The sequence below is a fragment of the Dipodomys merriami genome, unplaced genomic scaffold (assembly GCF_024711535.1).
Source record: "Dipodomys merriami isolate MVZ:Mamm:240054 unplaced genomic scaffold, mDipMer1.0.p SCAF_30, whole genome shotgun sequence".
NCBI lineage: Eukaryota > Metazoa > Chordata > Mammalia > Rodentia > Heteromyidae > Dipodomys > Dipodomys merriami.
Window position 1 is genome coordinate 1,276,825 of NW_027204493.1, and position 23,498 is coordinate 1,300,322.

The 23,498-nt window shown below is 43.8% G+C and overlaps 1 protein-coding gene across 1 annotated transcript in view; it reads right to left on the reverse strand.

Annotated features, from left to right (window-relative positions):
- The window catches only part of Golph3 (golgi phosphoprotein 3), a 34,582-nt gene extending 14,174 nt beyond the window's left edge, over positions 1 to 20,408 (reverse strand). The window contains exons 1-2 of the mRNA XM_070040977.1: positions 19,864 to 20,408; positions 825 to 956 (exon numbers count right to left, since the gene is read on the reverse strand). Of these exons, the coding sequence (XP_069897078.1) occupies positions 825 to 956; positions 19,864 to 20,091 (360 nt within the window). The 5' untranslated portion in view covers positions 20,092 to 20,408. The remainder of the gene's footprint in view (positions 1 to 824; positions 957 to 19,863) is intronic.
- Positions 20,409 to 23,498: the final 3,090 nt, after the last annotated feature.

The window sequence follows — 23,498 nt, forward strand, 5'->3', positions numbered from 1 at the left end:
TGGGACTCTTATCTCCAATTAATGACCAAAAAAATGGAAGCAGATGTGTGGCTCAAGTGGTACAGCACTTGTCTTGAACAAAAAGCTCACAAGGATGGTTGCCCAGGCCTCAAGTTCAAGCTCCAGGACAGGCAAAAAAAAAAAAAAAAAAAAAGAGTAGAGGGGGCTCACCAGTACAGTCACCGCCTAATTTATTTATTAGTATAATGTATTAGAGAAAAAAAAGTTTAAAACACCATACCTCTAAGAAACACGATTGACAGAAGGAGAAACAGTCTTGAATATCTGAGATTTAGGTTGAGATTAAAAGTTCTAAGAACTAGGGGCTGGGAAGGCGGCTCAGTGGCAGAGCGCTTGCCTTGCATGCCTGAGGCCCTGGGTTCGATTCCTCAGCACCACATAAGCAAAAAAAAAAAAAAAAAGTTCTAAGAACTAGCCAATATCACCTATATTTTACCACAAACATTACCCACCCATACCTTTGCAGTAGAGAAGCAGCCTGAATTACAGTGTGCCTGTAAGATCAACAGCCTCTGGATACCTAATTTGCACAATAACTGTTTTGGGTTGTTTTTAAGTTTTGTCAAGTCCTTCAAACTTAAGGCTTCCAAAAGCAGCAAAAGCAAGTTGAGCATCTTTGTAATTATGTAAGTTGCAATGGTCAGTAATCCCAACTGTGAACTACATACTCATCAGGGATGAATGCAAGAATGCAAAAAAGGATATGGAAACAATCCAGCAAACGCAGTTGTAAAATCACTTTCCTTTAAGGATATTTTTCATTTTAAGCAGTATAACCTCCTTTTATTTAGAAATCCTCTTACCTTTCTTGTTAAAAGACTTTTACGTCTCATTCCACAAGCCTCTAGTTGTAACCTTCCTCTCAATGCTAATTCAATTAACATACAGCCACGTAATCCAGATGATATACAGTCATTCCAAAATGATGTGTAACCCTATTTAAAAAGAAAACAAGCAGTTCATTTACCTTGAACCTAAAATCAAAAATAGAAATTATTTTAGCTAAAGTCACTTGGTGCCTTCTATTTTTTATGTTTTCCTATGATTAAATACTGAAAAAGTACAGTAAGTTTTTAGCTTTGTGTGTTTTCAATGTACTCTTACAGAAAAGACCAAATAAGTAAGTTTTGAGGTCAGTTTTATATACAACCTACTTTATGCTTTACTAAGCTGTGATAATTTTTTTAGATAGTAAGCTTCAGGATACTCAGTTAATAATCACAGATTATAGCTTTTTTTGTCAGTTGTGGGGCTTAAACTCAGGGCCTGGGTGCTGTCCCTGAGCACTTTTGCTCAAGGTTAGTGCTCTGCCACTTTGAGTCACAGTACCACTTCCGGTCTTCTTGTGGTTAAATGGTGGTTAAGAGTCTCAGAGACTTTCTTGCCCAGGCTAGCCTTGAACCACAATCCTTGTATCTCAGCTTCCTGAGTAGCTAGGCTTACAGGAGTAAGCCACCCGTGCTAGGATAGATTATAGTGTTTTAATAAAAGGACAGGTGAGCAAATTAAGGAACTCAAAAAAATAACCTAACCAATGTGGTCTTGCGGAGAATTAAAACATTCATTCATCCCTTGCTATCAAAATTTAAAAACCCAATTTTTTTTTGATTGGTTATGGGGCTTGAACTCAGAGTGTTGTCCCTGAGCCTCTTTGTGCTCAAGGCTATCTAACACTCTACCACTTGAGCCACAGCACCACTTATGGTTATTGAGTGGTTAATTGGAGATAAGAATCTCATGGGGACTATTCTGCCTGGGCTGGCTTTGAATCACAAGCCTCAGATCTCAGTATCCTGAGTAATTAGGATTACATGCATGACCCACCAGTGTCCGGCTGGAAGAATATATTTTAAACACACATACAATGTACAGGCCACCCATGAACAAATGGAATGGCTATGTTCCTAAGGTATGGAGAAACAAGTAGTAAAAGGATCATGTCTGGCCCTGAGAAAAAGAACGGAAGAGAATGGATGATCAAGAACAGCTAGAGAAGGGGCTGGGAGAGGGACAGCACCCAGGCCCGGAGTTCAGGCCCCACGACTGGACCAAAAAAATTAAAAAAATAAAATAAAAAAAAGAACAGCTAGAGGAGAGGAATGTACACAGCTAGGCATTGAGAGATACTGGTCAACCAGTCATTACACCAGAAGGCAAATTATCTGTCCAAGTTCGGAATCTGAAGCTGCTGCCAACAGCCTCAGAAAACAGAGACTGTAACAGGTTCCCAATACAGTTCAAAAGAGGGTACAAAGAGGGTAACGGGGTCTGGAGGAAAAAGCACAGCAATCCAATCTCAAAAGAATATAGGGCTGGGGCTGGGAAGGTGGCTCAGTGGTAGAGCGCTTGCCTTGCATGCATGAGGCTGGCTTCAATTCCTCAGCACCACATAAGCAAAAAGAAAAAAGCAGGAAGTGGCGCTGTGGCTCAAGTGGTAGAGCGCTAGCCTTGAGCTGAAGAGCTAAGGGACAGCGTCCAGATCCAGAGTTCAGGCCCCATGACCGGACCCAAAAAAAAAAAAAAAAAGAATATAGGGCTATAAACAGATCTCAACTGAATTCAACAGATTACACTGTTCTATTTCCATAGTTACAAATAATCTATTTCACCTTATTTATATTTTCAACCTCCTTCATAGTTTAATCCCCTCCACCTAGAGTCATAAAGGGGTATGATTGGAATGCAGTGCAAACATATGAAAATGTAACAGTAAAATCCCCCATGTAATTAATGTAAGCTAATGAAAAAAAAAATGTATCCCAAAAAAGTATTGTGCAAATACACTAAGACAGACATAACCATTACATGGTATAAGATCTTTCTGTGGCAGGGTGCTGGTAGCTAATACCTATAACCCTAACTACTCAGCAGGCTAAAATCTGAGGATTTCAATTCAAAGCCTGTCCAGATAGGGAAGTCCATAAGACTCTTATTTCCAATAAACCACTCAGAAAACCAGAAGTGGCTCTGTGGCTCAAGTGGTAGAGCTCTCACCTTGAGTTGAAGAGCTGAGGGACAGTGCCCAGGCCCAGGGCTCAAGCCCCACGACCAACAACAACAACAACAGCAACAACAAAAAAAAAATCAGAAAACCAGAAGTGAAGTACAAGGCAGGTGCCAGTGGATCACGCCTGTAATCCTAGCTACTAAGGAGGCTGAGATCTGAGGATCATGGTTCAAATCCAGCCTGGGGCAGGAAAGTCCGTGAGACTCCTAATCTCCAATTAACCACTCAGAAAACCAGAAGTGGCTCTGTGGCTCAAGTGATAGAGCGCTAGCCTTGAGCTGAAGAGCTCAGGGACAGGGTCCAGGCCCCATGACCAATGGGGGGGGGGGGGTAATCCTAGCTAGTCAGGAAGCTGAGATCTGAGGATCACAGTTCAAAGCCAGCAGTTCAAAGCTAGCCAGGGCAGGAAAGTCCATGACACTCTTATCTCCAATTAACCACTCAGAAAACTGGAAGTGGTTCTGTGGCTCAAGAGATAGAGCGCACTAGCCTTGAGCTGAGGAGCTCAGGGACAACACTCAGGCCCAGAGTTCAAACCCCATGAACAGATCCTACCCCAAAAAATAGGTACAACATGGGAAAATGCTCATGATATATTTTATATGAGATATAAAGTAGTACATACACAGTATGATCTTTATTTGGAGTCAGAAATAAAGAAAAGGTGTGGCAAAATGGCCAATTAGAAACCATGGATGCATCTGACTCCATGAATAAGTCAGGTAAGGAGAGACTATAGTCTGTACAGAAATAAAAAATAGCAGGAAAGTAGAAAAGCCTAGAGAAATGAGCAACAGAAAAAAGCAGCAAACAGTTCCAAAGCCCATCACAGCTTCTCAGAAGGAGAGAAAAATGGAAGACACAATCACAAAGTAATCCAGCTGGCCCTAGCAACAGACTAGCAATTCTAGTCACAAGAAAATCCCCACACCTCTCACAAGCCTTGAACTGGTGTGAGGATTTGTTAAGAAAGTGACTGCTTTGTTATGGAAAGCTAGACTCAGTGAAGACATTCTGTCAAGTCCCCTACACTGGAGACCTACAGAAATGTCACCTTGAGAGACAGCCTACTACTTGAGACTGAGACATCCAGGAATAATCATGCGAGACCAGGTCATGGAGTGTGGGTGGACGATGGCCTCAAGAGGTGGAGAGGTTCTGCTGTGGTATTATTCGGAAGTTCAAGCAGCCAGGAAGTCTGGCAATAAAGTTCCATTACCTAAGGCTGCAACTGAAACAAAGCATGAAGCCTCCAGGACCTGCTTCCCACCCCTACCCCTCCTTCCTCCCTGGACAAGTATGGACTGCTAGGTAAGTTTGAAAGTCTAAGTCCAAACTTGGCTTGTCAGGACTTCTCCAAACAGAGAGTAATCTCTAGGAAATGTATACTAGTGTGTATTTGCTACCAGGCAGAACTGATAACCCTAAATCCTCTGAATGACAAATTTCCACAGCCTCCTCCAGTTACAGGGAAGTAAACTGCTGGACCTGCTTGTAAACACTGAGATCACCAAGAAGATTGCCTAGGTCCCTGAGTTCTTTACCTAACCAGTGCTCCCCCTACTGCTGATATATTCAGGGACCACCCTGAAGCTTGGCCACCTGCTGCCCCTGGGGACACAAACTAAAAGGCCTGCTGGACAAATGTGAACTTGACAAGTCTAGTTTATAAAGTTCCCTGTGGCTGCTCCCAGAACACAAAGAAAAAGAAGAGAATCTTCTCTTAAAAGCATGCCACGGGCTGGGAAGGTGGCTCAGTGGTAGAGTGCTTGCCTTGCATGCATGAGGCCCTCGGTTCGATTCCTCAGCACCACATTAGCGGGGGGGGGGGGGGGGGGGGAGCCAGAAGTGGTGCTGTGGCTCAAGTGGTAGAGCGCTAGCCTTGAGCTGAAGAGCTGAGGGGCAGCGCCCAGGCCCAGAGTTCAGGCCCACAACTGGACCCAAAAAAGGGAGCCAGAAGTGGTGCTGTGGCTCAAGTGGTAGAGCGCTAGCCTTGAGCTGAAGAGCTGAGGGGCAGCGCCCAGGCCCAGAGTTCAGGCCCACAACTGGACCCAAAAAAAAATTAATTAATTAATTAATTAAGGAAACACAATCATGCAATACCTCTGGGATTATCATTAAAAGACTAAATTTATGAATCATAGGCATAGAAGGACTAAGAAACATATCAACAAAATAGCAAAAAACTTACCAAATCTTAAGAGATAGCATTTGGCATAGAGCAGCTTTAAGACTCAGAACAGACAAGACCAGAAAACAATCTCCCTACATAGTTAAACCATCACACACAGAGAACAAAAAAATAATAATAAAAAATCTGTAAGAGAAGATACCAAGTCATCTGTAAAGGGCAATCCCAATAGGACAGCAAGATTCTCAAGGACAGGGAATGATGTATTTCAAGTCCTAAAAGAAGAAACTGCCAACTTACATTACTATAAACAGAAAAGTTATCCTTCATAATTAAAGAAATAAAAACTTTCCATGATAAACAAAAACTAAAGCAATTCACTATCACTAAAGCAGTGCTGATGACTGAAGAAATGCTGGACACAGAAGAGGAAGATAAATGCAAACATGAAAATGTGGGAAGTAAATCTCATTGGATGAATAGATAAGCAAGTAAGAAGTAATGGAGATTCAAACACTACACAAGACCAATATAATGGCAAGAATTATTACATACCTTTCAATAGTAATTTTAAATATTACTGGTCTTAATTCACCACAGAGATTGGTACATTAGATTGAAAAGATCTGACCATTTGTTGCCTAAAATAAATTATCTCAGTGGTTCGCACCTGTAATCCTAGCTTCTCAGGAGGTTGAGATCCGAGGATCGCAGTTCAAAGCCAACCTGGGCAGCAAAGTCCATGAGACTCTAATCTCCAAGAAACCACCAGAAGGCGCAAGTGGTAGAGCACTAGCCTTGTGTTGAAGAGCTCAGAGACAGGGTTCAGGCCCAGAGTTCAAGCCCCACGACAAACAAAAGAAAAAAAGAAAAAGAAATGTATCTCTCTGGCAAAGACAAACATAGGCTTAGGAGTGAAAAGACAAAAAGGATTTCACAATCAAATACAGCCCAAAAGCAAACAGTAACAAATCAGTAAGAGACAAAGAAGGTCATTTCATATTGATAAAGAGAACAATCTATTAAGAGCTATTAATAAAGGTAGGCAACAAAGGGGTAGAAAGAACAATGGTAGTATAACTATTTTTATATATTAAAGGCAAAAAAGTATTCCTATATAATGAAAATGAATCAAGCATATTGTCACTTAAAATATAATCACATAGAAATTAAACTACTTTACCTAACTTTAGAATACATTATTTTGAATACACTTTTTTTTTTTTTTATGAAATAGGATCCCACCAGCCCAAGTTGTTCTTAAACTCCTAGGCTCATACAATCCTACCTCTCTTCCAGCTAAGAGTCTTAGGGCATGAGCAATGAAGCCCGGCTCTTGACTGTGTATCTTTAAATAAAAACACTACAAGGAAGTTGTAAACTGAAGTCAAATTAGCACTAATTCTTTTAACACATGTGGTAAGCCAATTCAAATGAGTTAATATTTCAGGAAACTCAATGAGACAGATATGAATAGTGGAAGGAAGAGAAAGAAAAATGGAATCAAGTGAATCTGATCAAGATTCACTATATACATAAATGGACATATGAAAATTGCATGCACTTGTACAACTAATTGATGGTAATTTTAAAAACAAAAACACCTTAAGTTATATACTCGTACCTTCTGCCATCCCAAAAATACTTTAAATCTCCTGTATACATACCAACACCTATTGACATTGAAAAATTCCCAAGTATGTCCATCATGTAAGAGAGACACAGGACCAACCCCTGCCCTCCCTCCTTAATACTAATGGCAAACTCTGAAACTACAGTCAAAACCAAAGAATCTACTACTTCCCAATCCAGGACAACCTCATTCAGTTCTCAAAAATACTTCACTTATCTGCTTCACAAAATTAGATGCTGCTGACATTCCCCTCCCCTTGGCATCTACACAACTTTCTACTTGCAGCTCCTGCTCAGGTTCACTGATAGCTTCCTCTTCAGCTAAATAGTCCTTCAATGTACTAGTGCTCACTGGCTCATTGGCTAATTTACACACATCCTGAGACATCTGAGGCACTCTGTTTAGGAAAAATTAAAGCAGAAGTACATAAGGGAAAATAAACTTACCTTTTCCTCCACTCCCATCCCTCTCCTGTTCCCTCTTCAAGATAACTTATTTTTTTTTTTTGCAGGGGGGGGGGGAGGTCCTGACACTGTGCCTTGAACTCAGGGCTTCATGCTCTCAGATTTTTTGCTCACAACTGGTGCTCTACCCCTTGAGCCACACATCCACTTTTGGCTTTTTACTGGTCAATTGAAGATATAATCTCTCAATTTCTCTGCTTTAGACTGGCTTCAAACCATGATTCTTAGATCTGAGCCCCAGAAAAGCAGGGGCTACCTGCTCCTACCTTCTATTAAGTTTTTTTTTTAACTTAAAACCAGTCCATTCAAACATTGGTGGCTCACACCTGTCATCCTAGAAACTCAGGAGGCTGAGATCTGAGGATCATGATTCAAAGCCAGCGCAGGCAGGAAAATCCATCCATGACACTTATTTCCAATTAAGCCACTTCTATAGCCCAAAGTGGTAGAGCACTAGCCTTGAGTGAAAAAGAGCTCAGGGACAGCACCCAAGCCCTGAGGTTCAAGCCCCAAGACCAACTAAAAAAAAAAAAAAATTTCATATACAGAGTACCTACACTGACTACTCAACGTGTAAAAAACTGCTAAGCATTTGATGCGTATCATGTCTGATTCTTAGAAGAACACCTTGTAAAGGAGATGTTATTTTTCCCAATTCACAAGATAATGAAACTTAAGCTCAGGGATGTGACTACATGGCCTGTAAAAGAGCTGAAACTGGTCTCTGTAGCCCCAAAGCCCTGGCTCTTGCTTTCCAAGATCTACTTGCTCAATGACTGATCTTGGCATGCTTCATTTCAGCCCTCTGAAAACACAATAATGCCTTATGCATATTCTTTCCACCTTGGCTACTGATCACTTCACTACACAAGACAAAGTATAAGCAAACACTGCCTATCAAGCAAATAAAAATTTTAACCATTGTGTTTTTAAAAGTATACTAACAGGGCCGGGCGCTGGTGGCTCACGCCTGTAATCCTAGCTACTCAGGAGGCTGAGATCTGAGGATCCCAGTTCAAAGCCAGCCCGGGCAGGAGAGACTGTGAGAGTCCTATCTCCAATAAACCACCAGAAAACCGGAATTGGCGCTGTAGCTCAAGTGGTAGAGTGCTAGCCTTGAGCTGAAGAGCTGAAGGACAGCGCCCAGGCCCAGAGTTCAAGCCCCACGACCAACAAAAAAAAAAAAAAAAGTATGCTAACAGGGCTGGTGGTATGGCTCAAGTGGTAGAAGGTTGCCTTTCGAGAGCAGGGTCCTGAGTTCAATCCCTAGCACCAGATAAATACATTTTTTTAAGTATATTAACAGCATCATGCCTCATCTCTCCTGGCTCTCTCAGGTCATCATGGTGTCCCATTTCGGCTGTCCACTGGAGTTGATCTGGTTTGTTGGTATTGTTTTTGTTCTTTCCTCTCCTTTTCTCATGGCTGTTTTCTAGCAGTGCTAAGTGTATTAAGGGTTGCAAGTTTTCTGTGTTGACCTGAAGTTGCTGGCTTTCTAATAAAGACTCTTGATTCAACCTTCTAAAATATAACCTCTTTGTATCTCACAATTGAACTCCCGTGTAACATTTGGAGGCCCCAGAGAGATCCCAGTGCCAGGGGGGTGACACTTGGGGTCCTTGAAGCCACACTGGCAAATAGCCTCAGTAATCTGGGCTGCTAGAGGACAGGAGACTCCACAGGGCAGCTGCCCTCTGAGACTTTTCTCAGGGCCCAATGGCTCTTCTACCACTCCAACAGTCAGGATCATGGACACTGGACATGCTACTAAATCTTTTTGGAGTCAATCTTCTTGGAGTCACTTAGGAATCTTCTGGAATATTTCTCTTTTTCTGTTTGTCTGGTTTTTATTTTTCTATTTTCTGGGGGTCCATCCATCTCTAACTGTTGGTGTAAGAAACAAACATGCTCAAGACACCCCTCCATTCTATCAGGCCCTCAAGGTTTGTGACAACAGAGGGGTTTGGGGTTCTGTTGAGGAAGGAGATCCAGTGTTAATCAGGCCTCCCAGCAGAATTGGGGCTCTGCTAAGGAAGGAGATCCTGGATGAGGACAGCCAGCAGACTGGTTTTTTTGTTTGTCTTGGTCTTGTCTCATTCTGTTTGCTTAAGGACTGATACCAGTTTGTAATACACAGCCTTGCTTTCTGTGTCACTGTTCCTTATTCTTTAGATATCTCTTTGGGTGAGGGAGTCAAAGTTCCAGCATATGAATGGGATCATGGGCCTGGGGCAGCATATCCTGGGCACAAAGGCAGTTGGAGGCAGGGCGTGTGTGGGCCACTGCAGTGCTGGTTCTTACCCCTAGTTAACTTTGGCAGTTTGGAATTGGTAAGTAAAATGCTCTAGTTCAAAATGTGTTTAAAACAGAATGAGGCCATGTGATGGGTTAAGAATTTAGCTTCATGGACACCTACCCTTCCCACTAAGCCTGCTTTTCCTCCATCTAAAAGGTATTCAAAGGTCCATCCGTGCGCACTCATGTGCCTTGCTAGCAAAGCATCTAGATCTTGGTTAACTGTATGAGTAAAAGTTGTTTGCTAACAAAAGTATTTAATTTTTCTAACACTGACTACCTGGTTCTATAGTGCAAAAGTATCTCTTGCCACTGGAATTCCAGAAAACTTACAGCCAGTATTGATTTTTGCATGCTGTAAGACCTCTGGGCAAGTGTGTGTGTGGGGGGGTGTATAAATGTGTCCAAAATCTGGCATTTTGATATGCAAAAACAGCATGGTATTTTAAAAGGGGAGGAGGACCTTAAACTTAATCCACATAGTAAATGAGTGGATTTAAACAAACTACAAAGAAGGTCATCTGATTTGGGTGTTACCAAATGTCTCACAGGATTATTACATTGCATTAAAGAGGAACCTTAGTTAAAAAGTTTTGTAGGGGTTATTTTAAATACAAACTAAAGGGGCTGGGAAGTTGGCACAGTGGTAGAGTGCTTGCCTCGCATGCATGAAGCTCTTGGTTCAATTCCTCACCACCACATAAGCAGAAAAAAGCCAGAAGTGGCGCTGTGGCTCAAGTGGTAGAGTGATAGCTTTGAGCTGAAGAGCTGAGGGACAGTGCCCAGGCCCAGAGTTCAGACCCCACAACCAGACCCAAAAATAAAAATACATACATACAAACTAAAGCAATAGGAATATAAAGCAAAAAGAAGCTAGCAAAGAAAATCTTTGGAAAGTGGATTAAAAATGACTTTGTCTGGAGTCTGGCTTTGAAGGGGGATTTCAAATGGCTTCCTGGATGTAGGAAATTTAGGAAGTAAGAATAGTCATAAATGTTTCAAAGAGGAGAAGGGAGAAATTAAGACTACCAAAGTCCACTTAAGCATTTGTTTATGTCAAAGTCTTTCAATGAATACCTTTTTAACTCGAATGCCATTTTTGCTATCTAATGTCTGTTTCCCAAGGATGTCAGGTGCCTTTTATACAGAGCCATTTTCCTGCATTCTTCCTTGAATCACAAAGATTTGGCTTAGTAACATTGGTTTCAATTAGTACCCTAATGCACTATATTTAGTTAAAAATTAAGAAAATATAATTAATTAGCTACTGTTTTCACAGCTCAATGGGTAGACAGTTTTGCCTTTTACAGATTTGATCTTATAGCAATTACAACCAGGCCCACAGTGGGATAGATAACTCTTACAACTTTGTCAGATTTAACCTTCACTGTTCCAGGAAAGCCTGCTCTAAAAGCTATTTCTACTGATCACCTTGTTGTTTCAATTGGGAAATACATTCACCTCCCCTCCATCAGTGAAATTTGGCCAACGGGGGGACACATCATCCCAGCAACAAGCAAAAATGCCTGGCTGACCATGATGGTGCACACCAGTAATCAACAAGTTCACAGTTCAAAGGCAGACAGAAAAGTCAATGTGAGACTCATAGCTCTCATTAATCAGCAGAATGTTGGAAGTGGTGATGTGGCTCAAGTGACACAGTGCTAGCCTTGAGCAAAAGAGCTCAGGGACAGTGCCCAGGCCCTGAGTTCGGGCCAGTGACCAACAAAAGAAATGTCAACTGGAGTATCATCCCAGCAAGGAAAAGACACCCCTGGGACAAAGCCTTTTCCTTGCGACACCCAGAGGCAGCTAGAAAAAACTGTTCAGAAGCCAACCCAGGCAGGAAAGTCCATGAAACTCTTATCTCCAATAAACCACTCGAAAACCATAAGTGGTGCTATGGCTCAAGTGGTAGAGCTCTCGCTTTGAGCTGAAGAGTGCAGGGACAGCGCCCAAGCCCAGAATTCAAGCCCCACAACTGACCAAAAAAAAAAAAAAAAAAACTGTTCAGATAAGGAGGGATGTTGTAGATCCTAAATGGAGTCACTTGTGCTTGGTCCTTCAAAAGTAATCAAAGTCAGGACTTAATTTAAAAAAAAAAAAATGGTTCATAAGCATGCCTATCTAATAACCCACACGATACCTGTCTACTTTGAAACTGGATAGAAACTTACACCCTTGCCTACCAGTTAGCTTTTCTAGTGGGTAGTAAAATGCGAGGGTTGTCAAATGGGGTATACTTTACAAAATACAAGAACCCTAGCCCTTCGGTATTTGCCAAAGACCTTAGCTGATAGTAAATTTTTTATATGCCTCCAGTTTTCTATCACTAATCCTTTCTAACTCAAAAGAAGTCTTCCTAAATCCAATTTATAGTACAGGTACATTTAAAACCCAAACTGGGAGCTAGGAATGTGGCTTAGTGTTAGTGTTAAGAGTTCCTGACTAGCATGCATGAAGCCCTGAGTTCGATTCCTCAGTACCACATAAATAGAAAAAGCCGGAAGTGCTGTGGCTCAAATGACAGAGTCCTAGCCTTGATCAAAAGAAGCTCAGGAACACTGCCCAGGCCTTAAGTTCAAGCCCAGGACTGGCCAAAAAATAAATAAGTGACTATAAATAAATTTTTAAAAAGTAACTGCTTTTGTTTATAAAGTCCTCTGCCAAGACTCATTTTCCCTATTCTGTACAATTTTCCTCTAAGTCAGCTCTTATTAGACAACTCTGATTTTACTCTTTGGTTGAGCAAATAATTTTCTCTCCCATATGTTTTTCTTACATATCCTGTCTAGAATGTAAGTTTCATGTCTGTCAAATCACAACCAACTTAATCCAAAACTGTGCTCAAAATTTTTGATCTCCAAATAGGCACAGAACGCTTTAAGCATTTGGGAGGCTGATGCAAGGCTATCACTTAAGCCTGGACCTTGTCTCAAAAAAAATGGGGAGGGGTGGAGGGGAAATGTGGCTTAGCGGTGGAGTGCTTGCCTAGCATGTATAAATCACATAAATGGAAAAGGCCAGAAGTAGTGCTGTGGCTCAAGTGGCAGTCCTAGCCTTGAACCAAAGAAGCTCAGGAACAGTGCCCAGGCCCTGAGTTCAAGTCCCAGAAATGGTCCAAAAATAACAATAAAAACAGTTATCTTCCCCCCTAGAAATACTCCCTATCCTTTGGCAAGGTTTTTTTTGGCCATCCTTCATTCACAAATTCCACTCCTCCACCGATAGACATGTCTGTCCCTTCCTCTCAAATCTACACTACAGATCAAGCCAAGAATCTCCTCCCTTTAGAAGAACTCTGTCCTCTTACCAGATAAGATAGCCAGTGAGTAGAAACAACTCAAATGCCTGTAAATGGATAAATATGTGATATAAACTTACCATGAAATATATTCAGCCTTAATCTGATATGTTACAATATGAATAAGCCTTGAAATACTATGCTAAGTAGAATGAGACACAAAAGAGCAACTCTAATTTGATTCCCATGTATGAGGCAGCTAGAAATCTAGAGGCAGACAGCAAAATAGAGGTTACTAGAGACTGAGGGGAAGAGAGAACAGAGAATGACCAGAATTTTAGTATGAAATGATTATTAAAAAAAAAAAAAAAAGCCAGGCACCAGTGGCTCACACCTATAGTCCTAGCTACTCTGGAGGCTGAGATCTGAGGATTGTGGTTCAAAGCCAGCCCAGCAGGAAAAGCCCATGAGACTCTTACCTCCAGTTTACCACCAGAAAACTTAAACAGACGCTGTAGCTCAAGTGGTAGAGCACTCCAGGGCCTAAACCCAGAGTTGAAGCCCCAGAGACTGACAAAAAAAGTCTCATAGGCTTTCACTATATATATATATATATATATATAGAGAGAGAGAGAGAGAGAGAGAGAGAGAGAGAGAGAGAGGGAGAGGGAGAGAAAGAGAAAGAGAAAGAGAGAAAGAGAGAGAGAAGTCTCACAGGCCTGGGCTGAAGATCCTCAGATCTTAGCCTCCTGAGTAACTAGGATTAAAGGTGTGATCCATGAGCCCCCAGCCAGACCTTTTTTTTTTCTTTTTTTTCCCCCCTTAGCAGCTCAGGAGGTTTGAGACTGGAGGATCAAGGTCTGAGGTCAGTCCAGGAAGAAAAGACTGAAAAACTAACAAAAAACTGGAGGCAAGTGGTAGAGTAACAGCAGAGAAAATTATCCCAGCAAATTCAAATCCAACCCTGGTACCAAGATGGGGGGAAAAAAATCAAATCTCAATCTCTAAATCAATTTCCAATCAAATCAGCTTCAAAACTTCTGTGGGCTAGGGATGCAGCTCAGCAGAATGCTTGCCTAGAATGCATAAGGTACCAGGGTCAATGCTCAGCACTGCCCAAAAAAAATTTTAACTACTCTATGCCTCTATGGCGACAATTCCCTGGAAGGTTTTGTTCCATGTCCTACCTTCCTTCTACAATTAATGCAAAGCTCAGCTAAACTCTGCTCCCCTCAGGCCTTAGCCTAAGCGGACACTTCCTCTGAAATGAACATTTACCCTTTCTACTAGACATGGCTAAGGGTAATGCTATACTTTTATTAATTCTCCTGTCTTGTTTTTCCCATAACTTGCAGAGACTAAGACCTTTCATGTTTCTTGTTTTTATCTCTGCACCCACCACCCTTTAACAAAGAGCTTTTGTATAAACATTTCAATTTTATAGTTTTGTACCATTTTCTTAGCTGTTATTCCCACATCCTGCACTACTCTCAGCCTCCTCCAGGTTATGGTCTTAACAGCAAAGAGACCCAACAATGAAGAAAAAAGTAATCAGGCTGGGCATGATGGTCAGTAACTGCACACAGGATGCAGAAGCAGGATGTCCTAAGTTCAAGGTTAGCCTGGGCTACATAGTAAAATCAAGAATGGGAAGGGAAGGGGAAGGGAAGGGTAGGGGTAGGAAAAGGGAATTTAAAAGCTAAAGAGGAAGGTAAGGATGTAGTCAGTGGTACATGACAGCATGTGTGCAATGTCTTGGGTTCAAACCTAGCACAGCAAGGAGAAAAACAAAATAAAAATGGCATTTTGTTGCAGTTCCTGACCAGATAACTTCCCTATTTCCCTATTCCACACAACATTTCCACTAAAGTCAGTAATTTTACTAAAATTATTTGCCAATCTGTTTTTTTAGATAGACTGAAGGATAAAAACATTTTCCTCTGGCACGTCAGCATCTAGCTAAAGGACTGGCACTAACATGTTCAATACCTGGATTACAACAAACAAAAGTAACACCTATAACCCTGGATACTCAGGAGTCTGAGATCTGAGGATGTGGATTTGAAGTCAGCTCAGACAGACAAATCTGCCAGAGTTTCATCTCTAACTAACTTCCAGCAAAAAAATGGAAGTTGCCAAAATGTCTTAGAACCCTAGCTACTGAAAAGGTTGAGATCTGGGAAGTGGCGCTGTAGCTCAAGTGGTAGAGCGCTCGCCTTGAGTTGAAGAGCTGAGGAACAAAGCCCAGGCCCAGAGTTCAAGCCCCACGACCGACAAAAAAAAAAAAAAAAAAAAACTATATAGAGCACTGAAAAGGTTGAGATCTGATGATCACAGTTCAAAGCCAGCCCGGGCAGGAAAGTTTGTGAGACCCTTATCTCCAATTAACTACCAGAAAACCAGAAGTAATGCTGTGGCTCAAAATGGTAGAATACTAGCCTTGGGCAAAAGAACTCAGGGACCAACAGTGCACAGGTCCTGAGTTCAAGCTCCATAACTGACTTCCCTCCCTTCTTGTCGCCCCCCCACCCCGCCCCTGTGTTCAAGCTCCATAACCAACTCTACCCACCCACCCCACCCCCAAAAAAAAAACTATGCAAAATTAATCAATGCTGAATTCTAAAGCTAAATTACTGATTACTCTTGAGGGGTGAGGAGTGAAGGAAAAGAAAATCTGTTGAGGCTTCTGGATAGGTGGGCATATTCCATTTCTTGCTCCAGAAACTGTTTCAACAGCATTTGTAAAAACAGATCACAGAGGGGGGAAGGGGGGGGAAGGAGAAGGATTGGGATTGGGGGGAGGGGGGAGGCTGGGAAGGGATGTGAAGGGTAAACACAGGAGGAGGCTGCAATGCTTGGTAAGAAATGTACGCATTATCCTGCCCATGTAATTGTAACTCCTCTGTACAGTATGTTCACAAATAAAATAAAATTAAATTAAAAAATAAAAAATAAAAAAAATAAAAAATAAAAACAGATCACAGAGACTGGAAATGTGGCTCAGTAGCAGAGCTAGCATGCATGAAGCCCTGGGTTTGCTTTCTCTACCACATACACAGAAAAGGCCAGGAGTGGCACAGCTGCAGCTCAAGTGGTAGAGTGCTAGCCTTGAGCAAAAGCAGCTCAGGAACAGTGCCCAGGCCCTGAGTTCAAGCCCCGAGACTGGCAAAAAAAAAAAACAAAACTGATCACAGGCACATGTTTCTGCACATTATTTTCCAAAAGAACATTTTTAAGAGCCAAAGAAATTTTTTGGGGGGGGTCCAGTCGTGGGGCCTGAACTCTGGGCCTGGGCGCTGTCCCTCAGGTCTTCAGCTCAAGGCTAGCGCTCTACCACTTGAGCCACAGCGCCACTTCCAGCTTTTTTCTTTTTGCTTATGTGTTGCTGAGGACTCAAACCCAGGGCCTCATGCATGCAAGGCAAGCGCTCTACCACTGAGCCATCTTCCTCGCCCTGCCAAAGAAATATTAATAGGGCTTTTTTTAATTAAAATTAATTCTACCACTTAGCATTTTCTTAAAACTGATGGTTGATCACATATCAAATAACATTATATATGTATAATATACATTATACAAAAGTGTATAGTGTATTATAATTATATATAATAAACTATATGTAACATTATATATATATATGTAAGTATATACTGTGTAATTTTACATTACATATTCATGTTTGACCAATATTAATGACTTGCCTAAATTTAAAATTAACATCTTAAAAGTCTCTAAATAGGGCGCTGGTGGCTCATGCCTGTAATCTTAGCTACTCAGGAGGCTGAGATCTGAGGATCTCGGTTCAAAGCCAGCCCGGGCAGGAAAGACCGTGAGACTCCTATCTCCAATAAACCACCAGAAAACCCGAAGTAGCGATGTAGCTCAAGTGGTAGAGTGCTCACCTTGAGCTGAAGACCTGAGGGAAAGCATCCAGGCTCAGAGTTCAAGCCCCACGACTAACCAAAAAAAAAAGTCTCTAAATAGGGTCTGAGAATATGGCTTAGTGGTAGATTGCTTGCCTAGCATGCATGAAGCCCTGGGTTCAATTCCTCAGTACCACATAAGCAGAAAAAGCCAGAGGTGGGGCTGTTGCTCAAGTGGTAGAGTACTAGCCTTTAGCAAAAGAAGCTCAGGAACAGTGCCCAAGCCCTGAGTTTAAGCCCCAGGACCGGCAAAAAAAAAAAGTCTCTAAATATTACAAAAATAAATGCTGTTAAAATAATGTATTAGGCTGTATATTAATGGCTAAAGTTTAGAACCTGTTAACAAATTTAGTAAGTTGCATATTCTGTTAAGGGCCTAGGGCTATGGTTAAAAAAAAAAAGTTTCTGCCCCTTAAGAAAAGTGATACAAGCTGGGAACCTCCCAAGGAGAGATAAATTGGTTACTATTACTTAAATATGTGAGGAAAGGAAAAACGCAAAGGCTAAACTCTAAAGCCAAAATCTAAAGCAATGCAAAATCCCAACCAAGTCTCTGGAATTGGGGGGAGGGGGCTTCAGGAAAGGGGGGGAACCCTATGCAGTTGTTGAAATCGGCAACAAAAACAAGTCTGATTTAGCTAGTGTCTGGACCTTGGCAACAACTAGCAGTATAGCCACTATTGATACAAAAGGAACACACAACAGATGGTTTCAATTACCTGCCATCAAAGAACTTCAAATTGCTTAAATTGTTCAAGTACCATTAAACTTCAACAAATTCTTTATCTCCCTGAGAACCAATCACAGAAATATCTATTAACATTAGATTAATCATTTAGAGTAACACATTTAAAATCAGAAAGGTACTTTCTCATCATAATTCCTTACTTAACACTAAGAGCTAATTTAGTTTTTTGTTTTTTAGTTTTGCCATTTCATCCACATGGAAGTACCAAAAACTATAAAGTACATTGTTATTCCAGGGAGCTTTCTCCATTTTGTTTTTCTCATATTTTCTCAAAGGTTTCCATAATCTTAGTAATGTTGCTCCATCTCCCTCAACTCCCCAAAAAACTCTTAAAACATATTTATTACCAAAACTCCAAATTATGGAGCATTAAAGAAAAAAAAAAATCAAGTCGAATACTTTTTGTCTGAAACCAGGACTCAAACTGTGTTTTTCCACCCACAGCACAAAAAACAAAGTCACACACAGGCTGCTTTCATCATCACAACTCAGAAATTAAAGAGGTAGTGGGGCCTTTTGGTTTTTTTGGCCAGTCCAGGGGCTTGAACTCAGGGCCTGGACACCGTCCCTGAGCGTCTTTTGCTCAAGGATAGTGCTCTATCACTTGAGCCACTTCCACCTTTTTCCGTTTATATGGTACTGAGGAATCAAACCCAGGGCTTCATGCATGCTAGCCAATCCCCAGCTTCTTTTACAGCCAGAGGTACACCAACTTTTTTCAAGTTGACTGTTATGAAAACCTGAGAAACTGAGGTTTTTTGCAGAAGGCCCACGCATCAAGGTAAACTTCAGTACATTAGATTTCTAAGCATCAGGTGGCCACAAAGAGCCATATAAAAATAACTGTTGGTGAGTTTTATGGAACTAGGAAGATATGTTTTATAGAGATAAGTTTTTTGTCAGAAGATAAAAAATTTAGAGGATAAAAGTCTATAGACTTTCAACACTGAGGCCAAACAAGTTTCTCACTGGCCATATCATGTGTTAATTATATAAAATGTCCAAACATGGGGCTGGGAAGGTGGCTCAGTGGTAGAGTGCTTGCCTTGCATGCATGAAGGCCCTGGGTTCAATTCCTCAACACCACATAAGCAGAAAAAGCCAGAAGTGGCTCTGTGGCTCAAGTGGTCAAGCGCTAGACTTGAGCTAAAGAGCTGAGGGATAGCGCACAGGCCCAGGGTTCAGGCCCATGACTGACAAAAATAAAAATAAAATAAATAAAATAAAATGTCCAAACATGTCTGTCCACAAGCCTGTCTTAATCACTCTTTTGGGCTAGGAAGATGGCTCAGTGGTAGAGTGCTTGCCTCGCAAGCCGTACGGCCCTGGGTTCAATTCCTCAGCACTACAGAAAAAGCCAGAAGCGGTGCTGCCGCTCAAGTGTTAGAGCACTATCCCTGAGCTGAAGATCTGAAGACAGCACTCAGGCCCAGAGTTCAAGCTCCACGACCGACAAAAATAATAATAATCGCTCTTTGTAGACAGAAGGATATGTGAAAATCAAACACAGCATAAAACGCTAACCATAGAGTCAAAGGCTAAGTACGGATGACCAACGTACTCATTTTTTTCAAATTCTTGTGAAATTCCTAGATGAAGGAGGGATTGTAATTATTTTCAAAAGTCAAGAAACAAGTGTCTACGGAAACTTAAACCTGGGATATCTTCGAGACCTTCTAGCAAATCACACCTGGCATTTCAAGCACTTCATGAAAAACCGTTTCCTTAAAACAGCAAAACAAGACTGAACTTCTCAAGACAAGAAACTCAACTGATAAACTTCAACAACAGAAAAAAAATCATCTCTCGCCTAAAACCAAGCTCCCATAAAAAGTTGCACTGAGAGTTAAGAGAATTTCGAGTTTTAACTTCACTCAGTAAAACTAACTTTCTCCTCCAAATTTTTCGAGCAGGAGGCTTTAACTGAAGTGATGATAACTGCCCAGCAAGCAAATCGGAGGTTGTAAAACCTTTGGAACTCAGTAATTCTGGTGGTCCTGGCGTTTCGATCGACCCGCCAGTCTCCAGGTTCAAGTTGAAACCTAGAGTCTACGTGAGATCAACAGGAGGAAAAAGCGAGGAAGAAGGAGAGACAGTCGGGGGGTCGAAATGGGAGGACTGTACACCGGGAAAAGGGAGGAATAAGAAAAGAGGAGGAAAGGAAAGGAAATCCACGCAGTGTGCTGCAGGGCGAGGGGATCTGGGAAGCGCCAGGGCCCCGCTGGGAAGCACTAAACTCCAGCGCTCCTCGGGTCAAGAGCGGCGCTCCGAGGCGCGGGGCCCGGGAGCGAGGGGGGCAGGTGCGCAGGCCCGCGCCCCCCGGAGCCCGCCTGGGGCCCGGGGCCGGCCCCGCGCCGCCGCCCCGCCGCCCCGCCGCCCCGCCGCCCCGCGCCGCACCTCTCGGTCCTTGAGACCCAGCAGGAGCACCTCCTCCATCAGGGTCAGCCGCGTTTCCTTGGAGTCGCCCTTGTCGTCGTCGTCCGGCTCGTCGCGGCGGCTCGGCGCGTCCTCCTCGCCGCCGCCGCCGCCGCCGGCGCCCGCCGCCCGCTCCTTGTCGGCGGCGCTGCGGGAGGCCTCGGTGCGCCGCTGCACCAGGCCCGAGCTGCGCTGGGTCAGCGAGGTCATGGCTCCGGCCGAGGCGCCGCGCCGGACCCACGCGGGGTGCGCGACGCGACCCGGGCTCCCCTTCCGACGCGCCCCCGCCCCCCGCCGCCCCGGCCCCGGGCTTCCGTGTTAGATCCGGGCGCCGGAGCGACGACCCGCGGCACCGGCAGTCATGGGGAGACGGGGCGGGCCGAAGCAGGCGAGCAGGACGTCCCTGCAACGGGAGAGCAGCGCTTTCCTGCCAGCGGCCGCGGCCCGACGCGACCGGAGCGGTGGAGCGGGGGCGGCGGCGGCGGCAGCGGCGGCGCCTTTCCAATATGGCGGCCCCGGATGACGTCACCGGGGATGTGGCAGCGCCGGGGCGGGGCGACGGCGCCGGAAGTGGTCGAGAGGGAGGGGGCGAGTCGGACGGCCGTCGCCTACGCTGCCGGCCGCTCTTCCTTCCCAGGCTGGCGAGCTCGCCCTTCCGCCGGAGTCCTCGGTCCCCGGTCCCCGCACGGTGACGTGTCCCCCTCTCTCGTCGCCGTCACCGTCCCGGCTGCACCCAGGGCCAGGCCGCTCCTCCCGCCAGGCGGACGCCATGCCCTGGAGGACCCCGCTCGCTCGCTTCCCAGCCTAGGCCGTGTGCGGGCCCCGCCCGGGCGCCGGGGCCCCCGGGACCGGCTGGAAGGGCGTCGTGGGGCGGAAGAGCGACTCCGGGCCGGGGAGTCTCAGCGTTCCCGTGGGAACCTTGCCTTCCTGGCCGGCCCCGGGCGCGTCCGCGACGCACCGGCTCGCCCTCAACTCCAGTTAGCCGTTCGTGGTCACACCCGGGCCCGGACATCGGAAAAGCTGTCGAATCCTGGGGAGGAGGCGGCGTGGAAGAGGAGAGAGGCGGACAAGGCAAAGCATTATACAGAGATGGCAGTGTGAGCCATCCGAGACTATTTAAAGTCGTGATCAGGCAGTATTTAGACAGGTTTTTCCCCTTCCAGTCCATTGGCTGGAACTTCCCCTCAGCCCAGAGCTGGACGGTGAGGATGCTAACTGACCCCTCCTCACCCCCCCCCCGCAGGGTTACAAAAAGTGTATAAAGAAGTGTAATGAAAATCTCCCCAGCGCTGTCCCTGTTCATCCAGATGTTCCACGCAGGACTGAAGATACGCCAGCAAATTCTCAGCCCTTCAAATGAGAGGGCTCATCCCCCCACCAACCACCGCCCCGTTTGGGGCAAGAATAGAATGTGACCGGCCTTCTCAGGTTAGGTCATAAAAGTCTTCGCAGTCCCCCACTCCGACTTCCCCCTCGTTCATTCTGGGGGAAGCCACTCGAGAAGCCAAAGGGAGAGATCCAAGTGGGTAGGTATTGTAAGCCTCGGTCCATAGTCCATTGCACGGTCTGTCTGGGAAACTCATCTTCCAGCTGTAGCAACGTCTTCGGTTAGCTACAGCTCTGGTCAAAATCTCAAAACCCGGTGAAAGATTCTGAGCTAGTACCTCCAACGAAGTTATTCTCAAATTTCTAACCTGCAGAAACTGAGGTAGAACTTGTCTGATGTTGCTCAATTTGGAGTCATTTGTTATGCAGTAATAGATACTCAAGTGTTTGCCTGCACCCTCACACATGGACTCACAAATAAGCACTAATGCTGCTTTCTTGGATATCCTTCCACAGGTTTTTTTTAACACATATATAACCAAATGTGCAAGTTTTTTCTTCTCCATTATGCTAATAATAACGTTATACATATCCTTACACCACTGACTGCATATCCTTCCTTCTCTCCTTCCATTCCTTCCTTCCTGGTATGGGGATTGAGTTGGGTAAGTATGCATTGTGTCACTGAGCTACATTCCTAGCAACACAGTTTTGCTTCTTAAGTTTGTCCACTTAAAGGAAGTTGGAAAGATTATGCATCAGGACTATGGAACTTCTCCCTACCTCACACCCCAACCCGGCAAAAAAAAAAAAAAAAAAAAAAAAAGTTCATGCCTGTGGCCCTAGGTTTGATTCCAACACACACACACACACACACACAGCGTTTTCCTACTGTTTCAGCTGCAGGCAATCTTACTGTATAAACACACTAAAATCCCCTATTAATGGGCATGTAGGTTATTTCCAACCACTTTACTTTTATAACCTGCTATATAATAAATGTATGGTCTGTCTATACACCAGTACACACTTCAAATTATTGAGATTTTGCATAACTTTGCTGGGGTTTTCACCTTTTTATGCTTATTTTTCTCAAACTCCTGCCAAAGAAAAAAGTAAAGAAGCCAAGTGACTCACACCTGTAATCCTAGCTACTCAGGAGGCTGAGATCTGAGAATCATCATTCAGAACAAGCCCAGGCAGGAAAGTCTGTAAGACTCATCTCCAATTAACCACCAGAAAACTGGAAGTGGTACTGTGGCTGAAGTGGTAGAGCACTAGCCTTGAGCTGAAGAGCTGAGGGACAGTGCCAAGGCCCAGAGTTCAAGTCCCATGACTGACAAAAAATAAAGAATTTTTTTTGGGGGGGGTCCAATCATGGGGCCTGAACTCTGGGCCTGAACACTGTCCCTCAGCTCTTCAGCTCAAGGCTAGTGCTCTACCACTTGAGCCACAGCGCCACTTCCAGCTTTTTTCTTTTTGCTTATGTGGTGCTGAGGAATCGAACCCAGGGCCTCATGCATGCAAGGCAAGTGCTCTACCACTGAGCCACCTTCCTAGCCCCAAGAATTTTTAAAAGGAAGGGAGGGAGGGGAACCTGGGAAAACAAAGTATTTTTAATAGTAACAATGAGCTTTTATCTATTGACTGCTAAATATGTGTCAGGCATGTTCTCTAGTAACCCCACCAAAACCCTACCAGCTGTGCCACCACTACACTGGCAGTTCCACAGGGACACCAATTAGCTCACCTATAGAAGCCAGAGGATACCACACCTTACATCCACCTGGAGAACTTAGAAGCCAGAGGAGTTAACACGTCAAGCCAGTGTGTGTATATGTGTGTGCCAGGTGTATATTTGACAGATCCCCTTCTCCCTACAAGGATTGTTTAGAGATAGTACACACACCTCAGTGGTGCTTGGCTACAGCAAGCTCACATTCATCCCTTCCTCCCTCTGCACCCATAAAACAGCACAAAACCCTTTTTCTTCAGCATTGTTTTCTAAGAAACCATAAGACACCCATTTTATCTGTGAAAAGATAGTTTCTGAGAAGTTAAGTAATCTGCTCCATATAACAACATCTGGCAGTTTGCAACTCTGGATCAGAACCCTCAATTCATTCAATAAATATTTATGTTCACACATACAGTATGCTGTTGGCAGTCATTGTATTAAGCAATAAGGATGTAATAGCAAGCCAAAATAAACAGGGTCACAAACCTCCATGAAGCTGACAGTTTAGTGGACAGCACAGCCACTAAGCAAATCAGCTCATTAATATATAAAC